At 44.3% G+C, this 26419-nt stretch overlaps 1 protein-coding gene across 10 annotated transcripts in view; it reads left to right on the forward strand.

Moving 5' to 3' along the window:
• DLG3 (discs large MAGUK scaffold protein 3) overlaps nucleotides 1-26419 on the forward strand; it is a 699019-nt gene that overhangs the window by 343059 nt on the left and 329541 nt on the right. For all 10 annotated transcript variants that reach the window (XR_010183050.1, XM_063937118.1, XM_063937111.1 and 7 more), the window contains 6 exons: nucleotides 5375-5425; nucleotides 5913-6037; nucleotides 6189-6358; nucleotides 17550-17686; nucleotides 17770-17914; nucleotides 25194-25347. Coding sequence is in view for 9 of the 10 variants with exons in the window: in XM_063937118.1 (XP_063793188.1) it covers nucleotides 5375-5425; nucleotides 5913-6037; nucleotides 6189-6358; nucleotides 17550-17686; nucleotides 17770-17914; nucleotides 25194-25347 (782 nt within the window). In the remaining variant the exon portion in view is untranslated. The remainder of the gene's footprint in view (nucleotides 1-5374; nucleotides 5426-5912; nucleotides 6038-6188; nucleotides 6359-17549; nucleotides 17687-17769; nucleotides 17915-25193; nucleotides 25348-26419) is intronic.

Below are 26419 nucleotides of genomic sequence, written 5' to 3' on the forward strand. Positions count from 1 at the left end.
TGCATGGGCGCCCTTGTAACAAAGATGAATACTGGAACGATATTTTATTTAAAAACACACTACTTTAATACAAAAAAACAAAATGTGTACATAACAAATCATAAAAACATGTAAAATCACAAAAACAATGTGCCAATCCCAATAAAATCTCACCCTCTATATGATTTGCGGTGGGCAGAGAGCCTTTTTGTGCAAAAGGCAATCCGATCCTGGTGGAATTGTTGTGGCACCACCGCAAAAAGGCTTATTCCATTTGGAGGCTGAGTAGGGAATCAGGCAATGCAATGAAAGATGTCTGTGTCGTCCAAACGACGCGTTTCGGAGAAAGCTCTCCTTTTTCAAGCTTGGATGACATGGACCATCACATAACAGATATTTATACCCCCTTTAATTATGTTAATTAACCAATTAGGCTATCATAACTTCCAGATTCAATCTGCTGGAAGTGACGTATGCGGTTCATTAGGTACTTCCGATTACGTTCCATATATACACACCCTATGTTTCCACATTCAATATACAGCATAAAGCATAAATATAACACAGTATATATCGCCAAAGTCCGATCTTAATGCTGTACTTAGCGTTAGCAAAAAACTTTACTTAAACTGAGAAACCGTTTTTTTACTTCCGCTTTTAATAGCCGGAAGTGATGAATACGTCTCTCCGCTGCGTTCCATGCAGCGGCCATCTTCAAAAATAACTTCTGTCCACGTGTTCAAGCAGTAGAGCATTACATAGACTGAAAAGCCGGCCTTTTACTTCCGCTTTTGGTGACCGGAAGTGACAAATGCGTTTCACCGCTGCGTTCCATGCAGCGGCCATTCTTAAACATGGCTTCCATTCTGATATTCAGGAAGTACAGCTAGCGTTTCACCGTTGAAATCCACATGGTGGCCATCTTGCTTAATGCTTTTCCACATAGAAGACCATATTTATCATACTTGACCATTTAGATTCACATGAAAGTCACTTCAAGGATAAATATATATAATAAAGTAGTGCCATATCTCCTCAACCCATCTTAGCCGTACTTCACATTCCGGACCAGTCCATCCCTATTACCGGGAGATAGGCATTCCAATGAGAATACAACTCCTTGCTCCAGTGTTTTAACTCGAGAAAAAGAGAGATGAAAATACAGTAATTAATAACAATATATTAAAAGTATTTCAAATGTTAAAATGTCCTAAAAAAAAAGCAATATAAGATAACAGAATGTGAATACAATAAAATAGGAGTTCATTCTAAAAACCACTTCAGTTCGAAATCCGAATTGTGTCCTTCTGGTATAAGAGTATTCAAATTAAAAATCCACCTAATTTCACCCTGTGCAATTTCGTTTCTGTATTTCTGCATTTTCAATTACCTCTAATCTGTTGGATGCCTAAAAATCTTTTGATCCCTCTTTCACACTTATCATGGACCAATGAAAAATGTTTAGATAGTGGATGGGTGTTAAGGCCCTTTTTGATGTTATAAATATGTTCTGCCATTCTTGTTTTTAGACATCTAGTGGTCTTACCTATATAGTTTTCCACAATGACTTTCTATGAGGTAGATTATGTTGCGTGAATGACAGGTAATAAACACTTTTATATTTCTTTCCATGTACCTCAAATTCTGTAGTTTTTCTTTCTATTCCATTCTTTGTAGTGGATCTGCACATAAAGCACGTTGTACTGACTTTTGATATAAATAAAGAATTTTTAGCCTTTTTAGATTTAGTTATTTATATAGAAAATAGCAAAATTTGCACAAAGACACACAGAAAACCTACTGACTCCAACTCATATATTGAAATATCCAGTCAACATCATAAAAGATGGTTGGAAAATATGGGCCAATTTACGAGGTTAAAAAGAAATTGCACTAATGAGAGCACTTTAGAAGAGCAAACAGAGGAAATGACTACACGTTTCCAACAGAAGGGTTACCCTAAACATCTTTTGGAAACAGCAAAGCAAAAGGTTTATACGATAGAGAGAAAGGAACTTTTGAAGAAGAAATCCAAAATTACTGAAAAAGATAACCGCTATGAATGGGCCTATATTACTAAATATGGGGCCCATCATAAGAAGGTTGAGGGTATAATAAGAAAGAATTGGAGAATCTTAAAAGATTACCCTATTCTGTGTGATATTATACCAGATCAACCTAGGTTTATCTATAAGAAAGCCTCTTCTCTTAAGAATATTTTAGTACAAAGTGCCCTGAAAAATGAAAAAGGAGCCAGCGAACGAAGCATTGGGTTTCATCGCTGCGGAACGTGCTTTATGTGCAGATCCACTACAAAGAATGGAATAGAAAGAAAAACTACAGAATTTGAGGTACATGGAAAGAAATATAAAAGTGTTTATTACCTGTTATTCACGCAACATAATCTACCTCATAGAATGTCATTGTGGAAAACTGTATATAGGTAAAACCACTAGATGTCTAAAAACAAGAATGGCAGAACATATTTATAACATCAAAAAGGGCTTTAACACCCATCCACTATCTGAACATTTTTCATTGGTCCATGATAAGTGTGAAAGAGGGATAAAAAGATTTTTAGGCATCCAACAGATTAGAGGTAATTGGAAATGCAGAAATACAGAAACGAAATTGGCACAGAGTGAAATGAGGTTGTTTTTTAATTTGAATACTCTTATACCAGAAGGACACAATTCAGATTTCGAACTGAAGTGGTTTTTAGAATGAACTCCTATTTTATTGTATCCACATTCTGTTGTCTTATATTGCTTTTTTTTTTAGGACATTTTAACATTTTAAATACTTTTAATATATTGTTATTAATTACTGTATTTTCATCTCTCTTTTTCTCGAGTTAAAACACTGGAGCCAGGAGTTGTATTCTCATTGGAATGCCTATCTCCCGGTAATAGGGATGGACTGGTCCGGAATGTGAAGTACGGCTAAGATGTGTTGAGGAGATATGGCACTACTATATTATATATATTTATCCTTGAAGTGACTTTCATGTGAATCTAAATGGTCAAGTATGATAAATATAGTCTTCTATGTGGAAAAGCATTAAGCAAGATGGCCACCATGTGGATTTCAACGGTGAAACGCTAGCTGTACTTCCTGAATATCAGAATGGAAGCCATGTTTAAGAATGGCCGCTGCATGGAACGCAGCGGTGAAACGCATGCGTCACTTCCGGTCACCAAAAGCGGAAGTAAAAGGCCGGCTTTTCCGTCTTTGTAATGCTCTACTGCTTGAACACGTGGACGGAAGTTATTTTTGAAGATGGCCGCTGCATGGAACGCAGCGGAGAGACGTATTCGTCACTTCCGGCTATTAAAAGCGGAAGTAAAAAAACGGTTTCTCCGTTTAAGTAAAGTTTTTTGCTAACGCTAAGTACAGCATTAAGATCGGACTTTGGCGATATATACTGTGTTATATTTATGCTTTATGCTGTATATTGAATGTGGAAACATAGGGTGGGTATATATGGAACGTAATCGGAAGTACCTAATGAACCGCATACGTCACTTCCGGCAGATTGAATCTGGAAGTTATGATAGCCTAATTGGTTAATTAACATAATTAAAGGGGGTATAAATATCTGTTATGTGATGGTCCATGTCATCCAAGCTTGAAAAAGGAGAGCTTTCTCCGAAACGCGTCGTTTGGACGACACGGGCATCTTTCATTGCATTGCCTGATTCCCTACTCAGCCTCCAAATGGAATAAGCCTTTTTGCGGTGGTGCCACGACAATTCCATCGGGATCGGATTGCCTTTTGCATAAAAAGGCTCTCTGCCCACCGCAAATCATATAGAGGGTGAGATTTTATTGGGATTGGCACATTGTTTTTTGTGATTTTACATGTTTTTATGATTTGTTATGTACACATTTTGTTTTTTGTATTAAAGTAGTGTGTTTTTAAATAAAATACCATTCCAGTATTCATCTTTGTAACAAGGGCGCCCATGCACACATCCATTTTTTTTCTGCTTTATTTATATCGAGGGATGTGGTGTTCCCTCAGTGATGTGTGACGGTTGCCTAGAGTAACATTTATTGCGCACTTTAATAATTATTTTTTGCTTGCCTAAGACACAATTAAAAAAAAAAGACTCTTGGCGCAAGCAGAGTCGCGCAGGTCCTTGTGGCTCACACGTGCCAGGCGTATTGTGCCAGGTGTCTTGAGCAGTATAGCGTATTGAGGCTTGGTGTATGAGGACACATTTGATTAGATTGACTTAGATTTATGGCCTAAATTAATCAAGAGCATAAGGGAACACCAGGACAGTATTATGTGAGGCAAACTGTGTTATGTGAAATGTATTATTACATTGCTTGGTGTGGATAAAGGAGTCTACAAAGAATATGTCTTGCATGACTTTTGCCGTATTATGGGCTGAGATTGTACAAGTTGGCCAATAAGTAAAATGTCAATGCAAAGTACTGCCAGTTACCAATTCTGGACCACTCCCATAATCAATACCTGCTTTTACAAGTTTCACATATGTTTTAATTAAGTCATGGCTGCATATTTTTATTTAGTTAGTATGCATGTACTAAAAGTTGTAGCTACCGCAAAAGACTCCCCATTGCATGCGTAGGGCAATGCCTAGTCTCTGCTACCTCCGAAGACATGTGAACACCAAGCTGATATGCATGGATAAACACAGTACACACCTTAAGGGGCGGTACACACTGAGCGATATTAGCCTATTTTCTAAGCGATCTGTCTAGATCGCTTAGAAATAAAGCACTGATCGCTCCATGTGTATACCCCATAGCGATAGCGATGCGTGGCCCCGCGCATCGCTATCGCCAGCTCAGATCTTGACTGCATGCAGTCAAGATCTGGCTAGATTGCAAGGCTCTCATTGAGCCTTGCGGTCTAGTTAGGATCAGGCTAGCACACATCGCTACATGTGTACAGACGCTCGCTGCGATGTGTGCTAAGCCCAGATTGGGCTGAGCCTGAATCGCCCCGTGTGCACCCCCCTTAAGACCTTGTTTTTATATTTGAGTACAGAGGGATCCACCTCGATTTTTCACTCAAAAGGGCCAAAAATGGGAACAAATGTTCAAATCAGTACTCCTGATGACATAGCAGGCAAGCGCACTGCGGGGCCACGCTCTTATTACTGAGACTTTTGGGTAAATAATGTAAAGTGGGGGTTTATAAAAATGAATGTATTGCCCATAGCATTTTTTTTTATGTGTACCAGATAAATGAAAGCCAGAATCCAATTAGTTGCTATGGCCGTTATATTAAATGTACTCATATATGTCTAGTTTTCTGTCTGTTCTGCTTTTGATTTAAAATGGCACTGCAGATCCACAAGATTTCATCTGACGGGATTTCTCCATTCTCTAATCTATCATTTAATTCTGTATTTTGCAGGTAAATGGTAGCGATGCTTTATACAAATACGAAGAGATTGTATTAGAGAGGGTAAGTATGAAAAACAATGTGACTCCTGTCTGCCAATAACATTTAAAAGATTTTAGGGCGTAATTAAAATGTTATCCCGCCAGCAGCCAGTAGATGGCGCCCAACAGAGCTATTCAATTGTAGCTCTGTTCAGGCGCGAACGGCTGCTGGCGTCTGCATTTCAGCTTGCACCCCTTGGGGGTAGCGAACTGAAATGCCCAAAAAGTGAACCATTTTGGCACCCAAACCGCAATTTCGCTATCGCGCCAGCACTTTGGTCGGGTTTAGCCACTCTATGAAGCTCTACGACCTCTATGGGTGCGATGACAGGGCTCAATTAAATATCGCCGGGACGGGAGATTGGGTGTGATAATCAATTGAAGTCTCCCAAAAAAGTCCAACACTACAAGATATACATCCCCCCCCCCCGCCTCCATCACTCTGTCTTTTTCCACTTTACTTCTGGTATCTATACTTTGGTATACTTTGGTATTTATCCATATTGCAGGGAAACTCAGGCTTGGGCTTCAGCATTGCTGGAGGGATTGATAATCCGCACGTTCCTGATGATCCTGGAATATTCATCACAAAAATAATTCCTGGAGGAGCTGCAGCAATGGATGGGAGATTAGGGTGAGAGATGGTCATGGTTATCACTGACATGTCCCCAGGTAGTGGAAGCACCGTTATCTTTGTTTCAGCTTTCATTGCCTTTTTTCAGCTTTTTTCATTCACTGACTCCGCAGAAGTATTGTATAGACAATATGTTTCATTCTCTTTGCAGGGTGACCGACTGTGTCCTTCGTGTCAATGACGTGGATGTAACGGAGGTTGTGCATAGTAAAGCAGTGGAGGCTCTGAAGGAGGCAGGCCCCGTAGTGAGGCTTTTAGTCCGGCGCAGGCAGAGTCCTCCGGAGACCATCGTGGAGGTTAATCTTCTTAAAGGACCTAAAGGTCTGTGTGTAAAAGATGTACAGAAAGATTGATAGGGTACAGTCATGTTGTTTTCAAATACATTTAGGTTTGGGACCTTTTTATAGCCAAATCAAAGATTTTATGATTTTACTGACATCAGTAAGTGACACAAATTCATGGATATCGTGTTTATATTATTATTGAAATATATATACCAATGTGAAAAAAAGGTACCGGGGCCACAGGTAGTGGCATGGCTAAAATCTTTCACACCTATTACTCTGACTTGTATAACGTGGCTCAGAACCTAGAAGCCCCTTTCACTGAGCTAGAGTTAGTTGCTGCATTGCAGTCTTCCCCTAACGGCAAAAGTCCGGGCCCAGGTGGCTTCCCTATCACGTATTATAAGACCTTCCGTGATAAGCTTGTTCCATTGTTGTTGAGTGCCTGTAATGCAGTTTCAACAGAACTCCCTTTCTCTGGCCAGTCCCTTGGAGCTCATATTACACTTATACCGAAGGAAGGTAAAGACCCAACGCTCCCATCCAGCTATAGACCAATCTCGCTTCTTAACGTTGATGTTAAGTTGTATGCAAAGCTGCTGACTAACCGTCTAGGTCCGTTGCTGCCAGACGTTGTATACCCTGATCAGGTTGGATTCGTACCGGGCAGAGAGGCAAGGGACAACACTATTAAAGTTATTGGTTTGATAACTCATGCCCAAACAATGAATGCTCCCTTAATGCTTCTCTCCACGGACGCGGAGAAGGCCTTAGATCTGGTGGACTGGGACTTTATTGAGGCAGTCCTCCGACGGTTGGGTCTGGGTCGTACCTTTTTACAAAAAAAATATTTAGTTGTACAGAGCTTATACCGCATAGGTCAGAATAAACGTAATTTACTCGGAACCCATACACATCTCTAATGGCACTCGTCAGAGGTGCCCACTTTCGCCCCTGATTTTTGTGCTATGTATGGAGGCACTGGCGCGAGCAATCAGACATAACTCCAACATTACAGACCTATTGGCAGTCATAACTGACCCTGTAGTCCCACTGCCCCATCTTATGTAAGAATTTACACCTTTTGGCAGACTGACTAATTTCAAAATTAATTACTCTAAATCTATTGCATTCAATTTTACTCTTCTGGCCTCAATGATTCTCCTGCTACCCACATCATTCCCATTTCAGTGGCAGTCTTCCCACATTAAATATCTGGGGATTTTAATTCCTTCTCAATTTAGTGCTATAGACTAGATTAATCACATCCCCCTCCTCCGAAAACTGAAACAAGAGATGACACATTGGCTTGCACAGAGGTTTTCTTGGTTTGGCCGGATGAACATTGTGAAAATGAATATTCTCCCCAGGTTGTTATTCCTCTTCCGAACCATACCGATAAAACTTCCCTCTCAATTCCTTTCAGAAGCTCATAAGGCAATAAGTCATTTTGTTTTGGGTGGTAGAAAACCCAGATTCAAGCATAATAATCTGTGTAGACGTAAATCACAGGGAGGTCAGCAACTGCCAATGATTTCATTTTATTACCATGCCACTGTCCTACATAGAATACTGGACTGGTTGTGGCCCAGCCCAATTAGGAAACAATGGGTTGAGATTGAAGCCTCAACAAACCTTAATTTATTTGCCTTGCCATGGACTTCTGTAATTGCTCGATTGTCACATCCCACCGTAGGTCCCACCTTAGCTTTTTGGAAAATTCTTCGATTTAGTCTGGGAATATCGTCAGGAAACTCTTCTCTTATGTCTACATTTGATAATCCACTGTTCCCCCGGGAATTTCGAGTGGAGTGGCGTCCAGATGGAGAAGGGCGAATATGGCGAGAATACACCACCTGTTTGCAGATGGTAAACTTAAAACCTTCTCAGAGGTGCGAGAAAATAAGAATATCCTTCCAAAGGATTTCTGGTTTTATTTGCAACTCCACCATTTTATCACCTCTCGGAGAGGTGTGCTCGACCTTCGTAGGGTCCTCACTCTTAAAAGATCCTGATAAACGGCTCTTTTCCTGATCCTTCTTCTTATTGTGTTTCATGGGATAAAGATTTAGCACATAAGGGAATTACTATTAAATGGGACAAGCATTGCGAGGTTCTGGCACGTTGCTCTACTAGCTTAGAAGTTGTAGAAACAAAGTATAAAGTACTGACAAGATGGTATTGATGCCCAGCCCTGTTGCATACATTTTTTCCCTCAGTTTCTCCCTTATGCTGGGCGCTGTAACAAAGATAGAAGCACTCTAATCCATATATGGTGGGATTGCCCGTTTGTTGTCCCTTTCTGGACCAAAGTTGTAGAGCTCTCTGCTACAATTCTGGGATTCCAGATGCCAACTGGCCCAGACTTCTGGCTACTGTCTCACTCCGCCATCCCCTTAGCGAAATACAAACCTCATTGCTCAAACATTTAAATAATGCGGAAAGAACAGTTGTCCCGGTGCACTGGCGCTCTCACGAACCGCCGACTGTGTGGGAATGGGTCCAGCATATAGATTTTTACATGCATATGGAGGACATTTACTTTACAGCTTTAGAGAAATACTCAGATTATACGGCCAAACGACCGTATATTATTGTTGTCCTGTCACTTCCGTTGGACGATAACTGACAATGGGGCAGATGTATTAACCTGGAGAAGGCATAAGGAGGAAGTGATAAACCAGTGATATGTGCAAGGAGATAAAGGCATCAGCCAGTCAGCTCCAATATGTAAATTAACAGTTAGGATCTGATTGGCTGGTGCCTTTATCATCTTGCACATATCACTGGTTTATCACTTCATTATGCCTTCTCCAGGTTAATACATCTGCCCCAATAGTCTGAGATCCTTCCTAGTTCTGTCTTTCCTTGCCCTTTTCCCCTTGTCTTTGATTTTGTTTCTAAAGCCCCCCTCCCCCCATTCGTAATATAGTTCCATGCTGGGTTCCTCATTTTTGTTATTCTATTGATATTGGAGGTTATTCCTCTATACGCCAAGCTGTTGAGGGATGTGAGTTATTTTTTCTGTGAAGTATTATGATTCCGACAGTGTTTGATTGTATGACTAAAGTTGGAGTAATCTATGACTTTATGTACAATCTTTACATGGTGGCATTTTCGCTGTATGTATAAATCTGCAAAGTATGGAACGTTTCAAAACCAGAATAATGGGGGGAATTCAAATGTTTGAAAAGTCGGTTGGGTGTCTGTTTTTTTTCTATTAGATAGGAAAAAGCAGACACCCAACTGACTTTTCAAACATTTGAATTCCCCCCAAATAATTTATTTAAAAAAAAAAAAAACCGGTGAAGTGCAGTTACTCACCTAAAGGTACAAGTTGATACATGATATATAGTAGCTTCCAAACTCTGCATAAGTCTTCAGATGCCTATTTTATTAATTTTCTAAAATTCATTATTTGATTTCTTCCAGTTTATACAGCTAGTTAAAAGAATTAAAAATTCCACCGAAGGGGCGTGGCCTGGAGGCTGTATGAGCAGGCTGCATTTTCAGTGAGCTCTCAGGGACCTGAGAGTTAAATCATAATATCACAGCCTCACCCTATCCTAATTGATCCAAATCCACTGGATCATATCCCTAGAGTGCTACTACAGGTGGCGAGTACGAGCTGCGGAATCGGGGAGCCGGTTTCCTGGCTCCCGCGGATTGCGGCCTACTCAACACCCAGAAGCCGGGGCCTAAATTTTCACACTGCACCCCAGCTGAGAGATCGGCCGGCCCGGAACGATCGACGGACCGGCTACCATCACATCCCTTGCAAGGGCGTCTCAGAGGACTCACCGGAGGTCCCCGCTGGCCGGCGGGAGGAGGCCCAGGCTCAGATAGAAGCCGTGAAGCGCACGACGGGACACGAGTGGCGGCCACCTTGGAGACAGGAGAACGGGAGGCAGGACGGCGGAGGTTCGGAGGAGACATCAGGCGGCCCTGGAGGTGAGCGGATAGAAGGGTCCACTCCATAGAAGTGGTTGTTCGTCTCCCCCCCTTGGTGCCGGGTCCCTTTACCAGCTACCAGCGGCGCACTGCTCCGGACGGGACTCCCCCCTCCCCCCCCCTGCCTATCAGAAAGTGTGCGGCCAGAACAAAAGAAAAGGAGCGCTCTCAGTCATCTATGCTCTGGAGACGCTGGGACGTACTCAGGGGTGCGGATCCCCATTAAGCGATAGACGAAGTCCCCCCCTCACTCACCTCATCAGTGCACACCGAAATCACCCGTGGATACTGGGAGAGCCTGTGTGTCCCCGACCCCTCTGCGGATACACCCACGGCTGCGGGTGGCCCATTGGAGGGAGCAGGAGGGAGAAGCAGAGTCATGCGACCCACAAGTCTCTCATATTAGATCCTGGAGCTGTGCAGAGAGTGCTCGGGAAGCACGGCGCAGTGCCACACTCCTGGCCCTACACCTGGTGCCACCAAGAACCTTCCCTCGGCAAGGTAGTATTATCTGTCCGGGTGGAATTGGGCTTTATCCTGATCCTCTGCAAATTGCGTCCTGACCCTTAGTGTACCTGGGCGACCTGGAGTGCGGGATAGAAGTCCCCCCCAACGACACATAGGCACAAAGAAGAGGATGGCTAGTTACATAGCATTGCAAGCCTTGCTCATGCCAATGTAAAGGGAGCAGTACCCCCTACCCTTGCCAATATCTACATGACATCCTGGTAATACCAGAGACAGCGGAGCCTCAACTTTCCATATCTTACGTGATCAGAACTGCCGAGCTCTCTTACCCTGGCCTTAGCATGCCGTCCAGACGCAGCAAGCCGTCTAAGCCCACGCAGCAGCTTTCATTTTTCAAGTCATCCCCTAAGTTGCCGGGCCCTAAACCCACTAAATCCTCTGTTACAGAAAAAGTACCGCAAACTCCCCCCTCTCGGGAGATACCTCCGCTTGCTTCCATAGCCGCTACAAACCTGGATAAAGTTGAAGATGGAGATGCTCTGACTGTGGGCACTATGAAACTCCTTCTATCTCGCTTTAAAGACGAAGTGGCAGCGGAGTTCCGTACCACTTTAACAGCGTGTCAACAATCCATAGATGACCTAGGGGGACGTACTGATCATTTGGAAAATAAAATGGAAGAGGTCGTGGGGTCCCATAACGGCCTACTAGACTCCCATGACGCCTTGGAGGCAGAGGTGAAGCTTTTGCGAGACAAAGTCACAGAGCTGGAGGACAGATCACGACGCAGCAACCTTAAATTGCGGGGAGTCCCCGAATCTGTGTCACATAGCAGTCTACACGATTACGCTGTGGCCCTATTCAAAGCTCTATTACCCCAGTCCCCTTCGGCAGATTTTATTATTGACCGAATACACAGACTGCCAAAGGCGAGAGCGGCCCCAGGAGACGCGCCTAGAGATGTCCTGATGAAAATGCACTACTTTCACGTAAAGGAGGCACTACTGAAAGCATCAAGACCGACGTCGGACAACTCTTCAGCCCTTAAGGGACTTCAGCTTTTCGGGGACTTGTCAGCAGCTACTCTTTATAAACGGCGCTCCTTTCACCCCATTACGGCAGCTCTCAGGAAGGCGGATATCCCTTACCGCTGGGGCTTCCCCACCAAGCTACTGATCCATCGAGATGGCTCCACTGTCTCTATTTCTACAGCGGATGAAGGAGCAAAGTTGCTCAAATCCTGGAACATTGCGGAACCCTCAGCGGACTCCTCACCCCGTCGACTTCAGCAGGACTGGTCCGCGGTGAAGTGAGGTGGCATGCTCGGAATCGGACACCGTCCGCGGAGGCTATTTCGGTAACGTAATGACACTAGTGACTCTCCAGCTATGGGTATTGGAGTTCGAGGTATAGGATGAGTAGCTGGAGAGATCCTAACGATGCTTCTGACGACGGTGCCAGTCTATGAGCCTTGTGTACAGACTGGACAGTCTTTGTTAAGTAATGTTTGTTCCTCATGTGATATTTACATGCACAAGTCCCTATATGCCTTAATATTGCAGGGATGATTATGTTTCTGTTTATGTTTCGTATATGTGTTCAGTATAGAATGCAGTATAAAATATGGCAGCGGGTAGGCGCTACGCCACTAACCCCCCCCTTAGCCTACACAGCCGCCTTATCATGGCGACTGGTTATGATCTCAAGGGAGATCAATTCAGTTTTGTTTTTTTAGTTTTTTGTCTGTCTGTCCTCCCACCCCTGGAAATGTTTCCCTTCCCCTATCAGGTATATCAGCTTAAGCACGGAAATTGGTCATCGGAACTTTTAGCTCTTTTTATAAAGGACTATGGTTAACATAGTTTCTATCAATGCCAAAGGGCTCAATTCCCCTCACAAACGAAGAGTTGCCCTAAATTGTTTTTATAAACTTAAAGCACATGTGGTGGCGGTGCAGGAGACACACTTCCAGAGCCAAAATCCCCCCTCATTTACTAACACACGTTACCCCCTCTGTTACATGGCAAATGGGCCCGCCAAGAAAGCTGGTGTGGCTCTCCTTATAGCACAACATTGCTCGTTTGTTCTGTCCGATAAATATGAAGACCCAGACGGGAGATATTTAATCTTAGTGGGTAAATTGGATAATGTAGAGACTACCTTGGTCTCCTGTTATGCGCCTAACGCCAAACAAATCCCATTCCTTAGAACCTTCTGTAGAACTCTCAAAGAACGTATGAAGGGAGCCCTTTTGATTTTAGGGGACTTCAATATGGTACTGGATCCCGTTGTTGACCGCTCCCGTCCGACCCGGGCCCTCCGTAACAGCCCGCCTCAGGACCCCTCAGGCAAATTTAGCCAACTGCTGGTTGAGTACGCGCTATACGATGTCTGGAGGGCTAAACACCCACGAGAACGAGATTACACTTTTTATTCCCATGTCCATAGTTCATACTCTCGTATAGACTTAGCATTAGCGGATAGATGGACATTAGCGACTATTAGCAAAATAGACATATTACCTATGTCTTGGTCTGACCACTCTCCGATCATTGTTGTTTGGGATATTAGTAAGAGGGTGGTTCCCCACGGCCCCTGGAGAATGGGCCAGCACCTGTTGGCTCACCCTGAGGCTCACCAGGCCATTCAGCAATCTCTGGACCTATATTTGACCACGAATTGCCCCGGAGACACGTCTGTTTTTACCCATTGGTGTTCCCTGAAGGCCGTGATTAGAGGCTCTGCAATTCAAATCGCAGCTAGACTTAAGCGCGAATACAGGAGGAGACACGAATCAGCCGACAGAGAGGCTGCGCGGTTGGAAGCGGCACATAAAATAAACCCCGACAATAAATCTCTTTATAAGCAACTCCTTACTGCTCGAGACAAGGTAAACGCCTTTGCCTTAACCGAAGTACATCGCAACCTGCAGCGGCTAAATCAAAATTATTATAGGCTTGGTAATAGAGCAGGAAAGTTATTGGCGCGCAAATTAAGAGGACGCAGAGCCAAGGAACGCATACATGCTGTCCACACATCTTCAGGAGTCAAAGTAACTGACCCGGTCGAGATAGCGAACGCGTTTGCTGAATACTACTCGCAGCTGTATAACCTCAAGGATGACCCTGACACCCCCCAACCCACGTTAGCAGACATCAAAGGTTTTTTAGACGGGCTATCGCTCCCCACTATAGACGCCCAGACCCGTGAATCCCTTAGCGCCCCCTGGTTAATTGACGAAGTCATAGCAGCCATAGATTCCTGTCCAATAAATAAGGCCCCTGGCCCAGATGGGTATCCCTCCAACTTCTACAAAACATTCAAACTAACCCTTGCTCCACTCTTATTGTCAGTATATAATGAAGCCTCTGGTTCCAAATGCTTCCCGAGAGAGATGTTGGAGGCCAGAATAGTCACCATCCCTAAACCAGGAAAATCCCCTACAGTGGTTCAGAACTACCGCCCTATAGCATTGCTGAACACTGACCTTAAATTGTTCGCCAAGATGGTGGCAAATAGGATCGCCCCTCTCCTGCCAAGTTTGATTAACTCAGACCAGGTAGGTTTTGTTCTGGGCAGACAAGCGTCGGATAACACACGTAGAGTTATTAACTTAATTGACCGCTGCCAGGCCCGGAACGAACCTCTCCTGCTTCTATCTCTGGATGCAGAAAAAGCATTCGATAGGATACATTGGGACTACCTAAGGGTTACCCTGGGTCATTTTGGATTTGAGGGTAGAATACTTGATTCTATATTGGCATTGTACTCCTCACCCTCGGCTTCGGTTTTCACCAATGGGTACAACTCCTCCATATTTAATATTACTAATGGGACCCGGCAGGGTTGCCCACTATCACCCCTGATTTTTGTGCTAGCGGTGGAGCCTCTGGCGGAACAAATTAGGATGTCAGATTCAATTATAGGCCCAGAAGTGGGGGGGATGCCGCATAAAATCTGTCTTTTTGCGGATGATATTCTGGTGTGTCTTAGAGAGCCTGAGGCGTCCTTACCCCATCTACATTCTATATTAGACTCATATGCAGCGGTTTCCTATTACAAGCTAAACACTACTAAGACCGAGGCCCTCCCTTTGAATATATCCGACAGCACTCTTAGTCGTCTAAAGAATGATTATAAGTATGCGTGGCAACTTAGGTCACTTAAATATCTGGGTGTTCATATATCTAGGGGGCGGGACTTAATAGGATGCAACTATGACCCTCTTTATCGTACATTTGAATTGATGATTAAAGACTGGATGATGCAGGAGGTCTCCTGGGTCGGACGGGTGGCGGCGGCAAAGATGGTCCTTTTGCCAAAGTTGATGTACCTGTTTCGCACCATCCCAAGAGCTTTCCCCAAAGATGTTTGTAACAGATTCAATCGGCTTTTGACTAAATATATATGGGGAGGCTCGAAGCCGAGAATAGCGAAATCCACATTGACGGCACCTAAAGGGAACGGGGGTGTTGCGTATCCAGATCTAGAGAGATACCATATCGCTTGTTTACTTACACAGGCTAAAGACTGGTTCACTCAGAGCAAGTCTAAACCATGGGTATCCCTGGAGCGAGACGCGATATCCCCCTTCACATTATCGGATTTGTTGTGGTTGCCCACTAACTCAGTTCCAACCAGAGTTGCTGAATGTCCAGCAGTACACACAACCCTGATGGCATGGAAAGAAGTAATTAAATCTCTCCCTCCTGGTGCTATCCCCTCCCCCCAGTTGTCCCTCCACACTATAGCCCTACTGATACCAGACATGCAATTATACCATTGGCAGGACTTAGGCCTCACTACCCTAAAGGATGTCCTCCAGGACGGCACCTTAGTTTCCTTCTCCCTGCTCCAAGAACAGTTTCAGATTCCCAAACAGGACTTTCATAAATATCTACAACTGCGACATTGGCTTCAAAGTTGCTTGCCAAATCGAGTTCCACATACTGATTTCCCTAAACTACTGATGTCACTTCTTACACCCAGCGGCAACAGAGGAGGCATATCACGATGGTACCAGTATCTTGTGACAGAGGCCCATCATGGAGTTTTCCCTGCACAGACCAAATGGGAAAGGGATCTCCCTGCAACCTTCACTGAAGATGTGTGGAGAGATATCTTTAAATCTTGTTTTAGAATTTCTAAATGCGTGAATCATTGTGAAATGTATTACAAATTGGTCCATAGGGTATATCTAATGCCAGATCGCCTGCACAAGATCTGGCCAGATGTCTCCGCTAGTTGCTGGAGAAACTGCGGGATGGTGGGAGATATCCTACATATATTTTGGCTGTGCCCAATAATTCGGGCGCTATGGAGGGAAGTGTTTCTACTTATTTCCCACGTACTGGGAGTGGTACTTTTGCCCGAACCTCTCTTGGCGCTTTTCCATTACTATGGGAAGGAAATGTCCAGCGGAGATAGATACCTATTAGGCCATATCCTTATAGCCTCTAAAGCCGCCATCGCCTCCAAATGGAAATCAGCAACTGTCCCCACTATTTCTATGATAGAAAATAAAGTCCATCAACATTATGTTTTCGAAACAGCACAGGCCAAGTATTCCTCAGGAAATACCTCTATTAGCAAGAAATGGATTAAATGGTCCCTATACAAGGAGGGTTCGGGCCAGATAGGTGCCCCTTGGGCCTCGATTTCTACTCCAGACCTCTCCGTGCTTCGCTCCCCCAGTCCATTCCAGACATTAACGGGTTAAAGTGAAGTAGACCTTTTGCTTTACACTCTACTGTATTCTCATTGTTGCATTATGATACCCCTGATTTGTACTCCCCCCCCCCCCCCCCCCCAACGTCTTTAATGTCTTTATTAGTTTTGTTTTATGTATGTCTCTTTACCCTCATCCAGATTGTTTATACCAATTCACATATACATATTTATGTAATCTGTGTGAAAATTCAATAAAAATTTAATATTTAAAAAAAAAAAAATTCCACCGAAAACAAAAAAAAGTGCCGATACCATCGTAAAATAGCCATGCCTATGGAGTTTCTGTTATTCACTCATTTATGTTTACTACTAGTAATATACTCTCTGCTGATAGTTATTTCAAAGTTGTTAAAAAAGACATTTGTTCTCCACCTGTTCCATTTATTAGGTATAAAATACCTACATGTGACCACTTGGTGGCAGTATCAGTACATACGTTATACATACATCAGTGTTTCCCAACCGCGGTCCTCAAGGCACACTAACAGTCCTGGTTTTAGTGATATCCAGGCTTGAACACATGTGACTTAATTAGTACCTCAGTTATTTTGATTTAACCATCTGTGCTGAAGCCTGGATATCACAAAAACCTGCACTGTTGGTGTGCCTTGAGGACCGCGGTTGGGAATGCCTGACATACATTATAAAAGGGGTCTGCAAATGTATTACTTGCACTAGATCACAGGTTCTCAAACTCGGTCCTCAGGACCCCACACGGTGCATGTTTTGCAGGTCTCCTCTCAGAATCACAAGTGAAATAATTAGCTCCACCTGTGGACCTTTTAAAATGTGTCAGTGAGTAATTAATACACCTGTGTACCTGCTGGGTTACCTGCAAAACATGCACTGTGTGGGGTCCTGAGGACCGAGTTTGAGAACCCCTGCACTAGATTAATTCTGATAGTGAGATATATTGTGCAGGTAAGTATATACGATAAGAAATGGAAAGAACACATAGGATGGAGATTCACAATTATTACCATAAATTCAATTTATTACATGCAGAAAATTGCCAAAGTAAACAAAAAACAGATACAGTGGGATTTGCAATTGTAACTTTTTTTCTCAATACTCCACAGGGCTGGGGTTCAGTATTGCTGGAGGTATTGGGAACCAGCACATTCCAGGGGACAACAGCATCTACATTACTAAGATTATTGAGGGGGGAGCAGCACAGAAAGATGGAAGACTGCAGATTGGAGACAGGCTTTTGGCAGTGAGTGTCAGTGTTCCATAATAAACCAATGGGGAGACCACAATTAGTCAGTTTTTGGTAATCTACCTTTTGTCTACTTCCAGGTGAATAACACTAACCTGCAGGATGTCAGACATGAAGAGGCTGTGGCTGCACTGAAGAATACCTCCGATATGGTTTATCTCAAAGTAGCTAAACCTGGACCTGTTCACCTCAATGAGATTTATGCTCCCCCTGACTATTCCAGCAGTGAGTAAAATCTTGATATAACATTGATTTGTAAGTGACTTTGAGGATTATTGGAAAAGGGGGAAATGCTTCTTAGAAAAATCTTCATTATTAGCCTCCCCAGTAAAGTCTGCCACCCCTAGTGAGTCATTTGGAGCACCCTGGCTGTGGCTTCCTATTGGAAGTACTATCTGGTGTTTTCTCTCCCTGGGACTGCCCGTCCGAGACGTGATTAAAGGAGAGAGCACTTCCAATGGGAATGACAGCCTTAAGCGGTTTCTAGGGGCTGCAGCCAGTGCAGTCCCTACAAGCCAGTGTTTATGCGGTCCTACTACCATTTGTGTACATGCACTGGCCCTGCACCTGCCAGATCGCCAGGCATTGCAACTCTGGCAGTCCAGAATTCCGACTGTCTCTGTACTGCAGCATGGGCAGCCCCCTCACCATGATGGTAGGAGCTGTCACTGCTCAGTATACTGTATTGCTGTATGAGTTATAAATAAGAACAGTCAGAAATTGTTAAATTGTGCTAGAAATGGTATAAAGGCTTAGAAATCCTGCATCCTATTGCCCAAATCTAGCGAATATGTTATTCCTCAGAAATATGATGGTTTCTCTTACGTCCTAGCAGATACTGGGAATTAATTTAGTATCATGGGGTATAGACAGATCCACTAGAAGCCATGGGCACTTTAAGAATTTGATAGTGTGGGCTGGCTCCTCCCTCTATGCCCCTCCTACCAGACTCAGTTTAGAAAATGTGTCCGGAGGAGCCGGTCACGCTTACGGAAGCTCCTGTAGAGTTTTCTGCATTTATTTTATATGTTATTTTCACTGCAGAGCTGGGTGGCACCAGCCTGCCTGCTTCGTGGGACTTAGGGGGGGGACGGCCCAACCTCTTGAAGGGTTAATGGTCCTGTTCCCTGCTGACAGGACACTGAGCTCCTGAGGAAACTATTAGCAAGCCCCACCACGGCAAGCATACATTCCCGCAGCACGCCGCCGCCCCTAACAGCCAGAAGAGTGAAGAGTGGTGAGTACTAAGCCTGCGTCCCGATTAGCTGGGCGCCGGCCATTATGGCGGCATGAGGGTACGGATACGCACGGCTTCTAACCGGGGCGGAATGCGTCTCCAGACACAGTACACAGCTGCATCTCCGTACACTGTACACAGTACCCACACTGGCAAAAACAGCCTTAAAATGGTTTTCTCTCCATTTTAATCACCAGATTACCTCAGCCAGTATAAAAAAGCGGGAAGAGTGCGCGCCATTGAAGGGGCGGGGCCTTCACTATATTAGTGTACTACGTCCCCAATCTGGGTACTTAGTCTACGACCCAGCTAAGCTTGGCATTAGTGATAAGAGTGCGGTGGGGGCTGGCTCCAAATAACTCTGTCTTCCTGAAGGGCTATTTGTGGGTTAATTGTGCTTAACCTTTTCCTGTGTGTATGTGCTGTCACATACAAAGGCAAAGAGTGTGTTTCTTGTACAGCGGAGTGTTCCTCTTCACTAGGGGGCTCACTACTGGGTACTCAGGGCAGTGCACCTTCCAAGAATAGCGGGGCTGAACCGGAGTGGGTTAATTCCATTAAAGGAATGATCTCCAATATTTCTATGAAATTATCCCGCATTGAGAAAGAGATGCAATACTTAAGACAGACTGGATGAGCTTGTGAATAGAGACTCAGTCCCCAAACCAGTGTCTCAATCCCCTCCCATTTGTCCACAAAAAACGATCTCTGGCCCATATCCTGCAGTCTGACTCTGACGCTGACGGGTCAGACATGGAGGAGGGCGAGGTGGATATGGAGGGGGGGATGCTACTCTGTCACAGGGAATAGAGCTCTTATAGAGGCTATCAGACATGTTCTGAAAATTCCTGATAAGGTGTCAGAGGAGTGTGAGGAATCTTTTTTTAATGTAAAAAAGAAGTCCTGCGTCAAAGGAATTGAATACCCTGTTTGAAGAACCGTGGGTTAATCCTGATAAGAAATTTAAAATCCTTAAAAGGTTGCTCTCATCTTTTCCTTTTCCTCTGGAGGATAGGAAAAAAATGGGAAAATCCACTGATAGTGGACACATCAGTCTCTAGGCTGTCACAAAAATTGTATTGCCTGTCCCTAGTGCAGCCTCCCTAAAAGACACGGCTGATCGTAAAATTTGGACTACACTCAAATCAGTGTCCACAGCTGCTGGGGTGACCCAGAGACCCAGTATTGCATGTGTATGGATCACAAAAGTCATTGCTAAATGGTCAGGTAACCTAATTGAGGGGTTAGATTCCTTGTCTAAGGAAGATGTTGTTTTACTAATGCAGCATATACTGGACTCTGCGAAATTTATGGTGGAAGCTATAAAGAGATAGGCTTGCTTAATGCACACACCACCGCTATGGCAGTGTCAACATGCAGGGGCTTGTGGCTACGCCAGTGGACTACTGATGCGGACTCCAGGAAAGGCGTGGAATGCCTAACATTCACTGGAGAGGCCATGTTTGGATATAAACTAGACAAATGGATCTCCAAAGCTACCGCGGGTAAGTCTACGTATCTTCCTTCCACAGCTCCCCCGGCCAGGAAAGCTTATTCAGCTTCAAATTTACAGTTCTTTCGGATCGCCAAGTTTAAGGGCAAATCCAAAGGTGCTTCTACGGCCTCCAGAGGCTCAAGAGGTAAACCACGCAAACCAGCAACTGCAGATGCTCAGGAACAGAGCTCAGGCTCAGCTTCCTCAAAGCCTTCAGCATGACGGTGGACCGGGATGCCTTATAGGGCTATCAGGTGGGAGCCCAACTAAGATTCTTCAGTCACATCTGGTCACGTTCGTGCCGGGATCCCTGGGTCATAGATCTTATTTCCCAGGGCTACAGACTGGAGTTCCAAGAGCTACCACCTCACAGATTCTTCAAATCAGGCTTACGAGTTTCACAAGAGGCAAGTAAACCTTAACAGCATGTCATCCAAAAACTGGTACAGACTCAACTCATTGTTCCGGTTCCACCTCATCTGCACAACAAGGGGTACTATTCCAACTTGTTTGTAGTACCGAAACCGGACGGTTCGGTATGGCCAATTCTGAATCTCAAGTTCTTGAACCCGTTCTTAAGAGTGTTCAAGTTAAAGATGGAGTCTCTGAGAGCGGTGATCTCAGGTCTGGAGGAAGGGGAATTCCTAGTGTCTGTGGATATCAAGGATGCGTACCTTCACATTCCGATCTGGCTGCCTCATCAGGCTTATCTACGGTTTGCACTGCAGGACTGTCACTACCAGTTCCAGGCCCTGCCATTTGGTCTCTTCACGGCACCAAGGGTATTCACCAAAGTGATGGCAGAGATGATGTTTATACTCCGCAAACAGGGAGTGAATATATTTCCGTACCTGGACAATCTTCTGATAAAGGCGCCGTCCAGGGAGAGGTTGCTGGACAGCATTGGTCTCTCAACCAAGCTTCTCCAGGATCATGGGTGGATTCTGTACCTTCCGTAATCTCACCTAGAGCCCACACGGAGGCTTCCATTCCTGGGAATGATACTGGACACGGAGTTGCAGAAAGTGTTCCTTCGTTGGAAATGGCATTGGTAATCCAGTCGATGGTTCGGGATGTCCTGAAGCCAACCCGGATATCGGTGCATCTATGTATTCGCCTTCTGGGGAAAATGGTGGCCTCTTCTGAGGCGCTTCAATACAAAATATTTCACGCAAGACCCTTCCAGCTCGATCTGTTAGACAAATGGTCCGGATCACATCTTCACATGCACCAGAGGATCCGTGTGTCGCCAAAAGCCAGGATCTCCCTTCTGTGGTGGCTACAAACTTCTCACCTCGTCGAGGGTCGGAGATTCGTAATTCAGAACTGGATTCTATTAACCACGGACGCAAGCCTCAGAGGTTGGGGAGCAGTCACCCAGGGGGTGCAGTTTCAAGGAAGATGGTCAAGTCAGGAAGTCATCCTTCCAATCAACATTCTGGTACTCAGGGCAATATACAACGCCCTTCTGTAGGCCTCGTATCTTCTTCAAGATCGGGCTATTCAGGTGACGGCAGTGACGTACATAAACCGACAGGGCGGAACTAAAAGCAGAGCAGCAATGTCAGAGGTGTCAACAATTCTCCTCTGGGCAGAAAAAAACGCTTTGGCATTGTCAGCAGTCTTCATTCCGGGAGTAGACAACTGGGAAGTGTACTTCCTCAGCAGACACAAACTGCACCCGGGGGGGTGGGGCCTTCACCCGGAAGTGTTGAGGTGCTTGACACGTCGATGGTGATATCCACAAATCAACATGATGGCCTCTCGTCTCAACATGAAGCACAAGCGGTTATGTTCCAGATCGAGAGACGCACAGGTAGTGGCGGTAGACTCTCTCACGACTCCATGGGTCTGTCAGATGGTGTACGTGTTTCCTCTACTTCCTCTGATCCCAAGAATTATAAAAAGGGAAAAGGTTCAGGCAATACTCATTGCTCCGGACTGGCCAAGGAGGGCCTGGAGATGCTCCTCGAAGATTCGTGGCCTCTACCTCTTCGCGAGGTTCTTCTGCAACTGGACCTGTTCATGTAACAGGACTTACCGCAGCTACGCTTGACGACATGGAAGTTGAATGGCTGATTCTAGCCAAAAGATGGATCCCCAACAAAGTTATCCTGACTATGAGCCAAGCCAGGAAGGGGGTAATGTCTAAACATTACCACCATATTTGGAAGAAATATGTCTCTTGGTGTGAGAGCAAAAATTATTCTGCGGTTGAATTTCATCTAGGACGTTTCCTGCTTTTTCTGCAGGCAGGTGTGGATGCAGGCCTACGTCTGGGCTCCATAAAAGTTCAGATTTCGGACTTGTCCATTTTCTTTCAAAAACAATTGGCTTCTCTCCCTGAGGTCCAGACGTCCTTGAAAGGTGTTCTGCACATCCAACCTCCCTTTGTGCCTCCCACGGCACCTAGGGATCTCAATTTGGTGCTGCAGTTCCTCCAATTGGACTAGTTTGAACCGTTACAGGAGGTGGACGTAAAATATCTTACGTGGAAGACCGTCACACTGTTGGCCTTGTCTTCAGCAAGACATGTGTCGGAGCTGGGGGCTTCTTCTCACAAAAGCCCCTATTTAATTTTCCATGAGGACAGTGTTGTACTCAGAATTCGTCAGCAATTTCTTCCTAAAGTGGTGTCTGCGTTTCACATCAACCAACCTATTGTGGTTCCGGTTGTCACCGACACCTCTGCTACTTCAAAGTCTTTGTATGTTGTGAGGGCTTTGAAGGTATACATAAAGAGGACAGCACGTCACAGGAAATCCGACTCGCTGTTCGTTCTCTATGATCCCAATAAAATTGGGTGTCCTGCTTCAAAGCAGAGAATTGCACGCTGGATCAGGCTCACTATCCAGCATGCTTATTCCACTGCAGGTTTGCCGGTTCCAAAATGTGTTCAGGCCCACTCTGCTAGGTCGGTGGATTCTTCCTGGGTGGCTGCCCGGGGTGTCTCGGGTTTACAGCTCTGCAGAGCGGCTACTTGGTCTGGTTCGAACACGTTTGCTAAGTTCTACAAGTTTGATACTTTGACCTCTGAGGACCTTCAGTTTGGTCAATCAGTTCTGCAGGAACCTCAGCACTCTCCCACCCGGTTTGGGGGCTTTGGTACATCCCCATGGTACTAAATGGATTCCCAGTATCCTTTGGGACGTAAGAGAAAATAGGATTTTAATTTCCTACCGGTAAATCCTTTTCTCGTAATCCGTAGAGGATGCTGGGCGCCCGCACGGTGCTTCGTTTTTCTTGCACTGTTACCTGGTTAAGTATTGTTGGTTCGCTTGTTGCTGTTCCTGTTTAAAGTTCGGAATCTCACCACTATCCTTTATATCCTTCTCTCAAAGTATGTCCATCTCCTCGGGCACAGTTTGCTAGACTGAGTCTGGTAGGAGGGGCATAGAGGGAGGAGCCAGCCCACACTATCAAATTCTTAAAGTGCCCATGGCTCCTAGTGGACCTGTCTCTACCCCATGGTACTAAATATATTCCCAGTATCCTCTACGGACTACGAGAAAAGGATTTACCGGTAGGTAATTAAAATCCTATTTTTGCCCTAAATGCATGAAAGTAAAAGTGGGTATAAAATGTTTTTAAAAGACTATTTTTTTCCTGGTTGTCCGCATTATATTGCTATTGCCCTAATATATATTTCCTCTAATGTGTTTCTGAAACAAATCTCTAGGGGAGATTTATCAAAGCTTGGAGAGAGATAAAGTGGAGAGAAATAGCTACCAAACAGCTCCTGTCACCTTTCAAATGCTCAGCCGTTAAAATTACAGTTAGAAGCTGATTGGTCAGTACTTTTATCTCTCTCCATTTCTCTCTCTCTCTCTCTCTCTCTCGCTTTGATAGATTTCCGTTTCTGTCTCTTCTGAAAAAAGGACCTGAAACATTATTCCTGGCCTAGTCATTAAAGTGTAGGTGAACTGGCCTAATCAGTCTGTGTTGTGTATATCCAGTAATTAAATATATTTTTTTAGAAAAAAAGGCTAACTGCCAAACACTTTGCCCCTGGCTTTTCCTACCATTCTTTACTGTTGGGAAAAGCATGTGGCTGCAGTCAGGAGCAGTGGCACGGTAGTGTCTTTTGGACGCTGCCTGGTCTATTTACTCACATTTACTGCAGATTCCACACCCACGCCCCCTGGTCACCATAAATACTGGTTATCAGTGTGTGCTAAATTCAGTCATGTTGCAAATGCATTGTCACTAGTGTTTACCTAACACCAGTGGTACAAACATATACATCATTACTGTTTGACATAGTAATGAACAGATGTGTTTCCAGCAAGGACATTGATCATTCCATTGACACTGTATTTGCTCCAAACAGTTTGAGTAGCCTCCATATCTGTCAGACGTCCCACAAGGATGCCATTACCTCCTTGTGGGTAGTAACATCCCGGTCACTCCAATGTTGTACTTTTACATACAGCATAATTGTTGATGGTTAGTCATTGGTGTGTGCACAGTATGCGTTCACCTTTGAAATGCAGGTGTGCTTTCACTAGCAGAAACACTTTCTTGTCACACAAATCTAATTCAGTACTACTATGTATTGTAAAATCAAAACCAATGTGTCATCGTGTTTATTAGTAAACCGTGCATTGTACACAGTTCTTGGCCAAATCTCCTTATTGCTTTTGTGGTGTAGACCATTTTATTTTCTCTATTTAGTATTCCGTAATCAATGGTCCCGGAGTTCTCACTAATCGTTTATTCTTACTCTTGCTTCCATTTCCACTCAATCCTTGATCTATCTCTTGACTTTGCAGCTTTCACTGTTGATAACCACATAAGCCATAACTCCACTCTGGGCGGATACCTGAGCAGTGTGGAGAGTAAATCCCCTTACCAACCACCTCAAGTCACCCCATCCAGATTCTCACCTGTCCCTCGACACATGCTGGGGGAAGAAGATTTCACCAGGTGAGGCTTGTGCGTAACACGAGACAGTGAGGTTTCCATTAAGTCATGTACAGATCTATGCAAGTGTCCTGAATTCTGCAGCCGGTTCATAACATGTATTTTAATACTAAGATTGGCTAAACAAAACAATCCTTTCAGAAATACTGCATGTGTCGCTGTGAGCAGTTTGATAATCAGCATATTTTGTAAAGTACTGTAATAAGGAAAAAAGGACTCTTTTGACAAGTCAGAACAGGTGTGTTGTAACAGTGAGAGAAAGGGAAAGAACTGTAGATTTCACCTCCCACTGCAGACTGACTTACACAGATCACTGAACATGGCGACTGTACATTTCATAGCAAGGTGAGTTATACTGCTTTCAGCTATTTATTCTGTCTATACAGAGAATACAGACTAGGAATGTAGCATCTGTTGGATACAGCATACAGCAAGTGATTGGGGATTTTCTCCAAAATCAGTAACAACCCACCAGTCTTAAATAATCATCCGCAGCGGTGACAGAGTACAGTATGTAATACACAGGCGTTACCAAACCTCTCTCTAACTAAATGCAGTTTTGCTAAATCCCTCATGTACTAGATAATTTAAGGATCACTGTTCGACACATGGAGGCAGTAAAGCTCAGTCATCTTGCCTCTCCTATTCAGAGTCTACACAAAATTAACTCTCAGTAATGTGTTTGGTGAAGAGTTTGCTATCTTGGCATGTTGTCCTGAAAGGTTTTATGCAGTGGGGTTATTAAAAGGGGACATGATCATGAGAAAGGACTACTGGCTCGATTGTAGACACATGAAGCTTCAGGACATAAGTTTATATAACGGATTTTACTAATTGAGGTTCATCCATGCTATCGACAGAACAACTTTGAAATTTGAGGACTGTCTTTGTTTCCATGCAAGTTTACTGCCTACTGTATACTTTATGTGCGTGAACACCCACAGAAATGTATATTTCTTGCAAATCTACTATAAAATATATAGGAAGCACATCAGCCACTGTATATTAATACCCAGCCATCTCCGTTCTTCAAGAAATCTACAATAAACATCAAGAATACCTTTGCAAGTTCACT

This window comes from Pseudophryne corroboree, chromosome 8, assembly GCF_028390025.1.
Source record: "Pseudophryne corroboree isolate aPseCor3 chromosome 8, aPseCor3.hap2, whole genome shotgun sequence".
NCBI lineage: Eukaryota > Metazoa > Chordata > Amphibia > Anura > Myobatrachidae > Pseudophryne > Pseudophryne corroboree.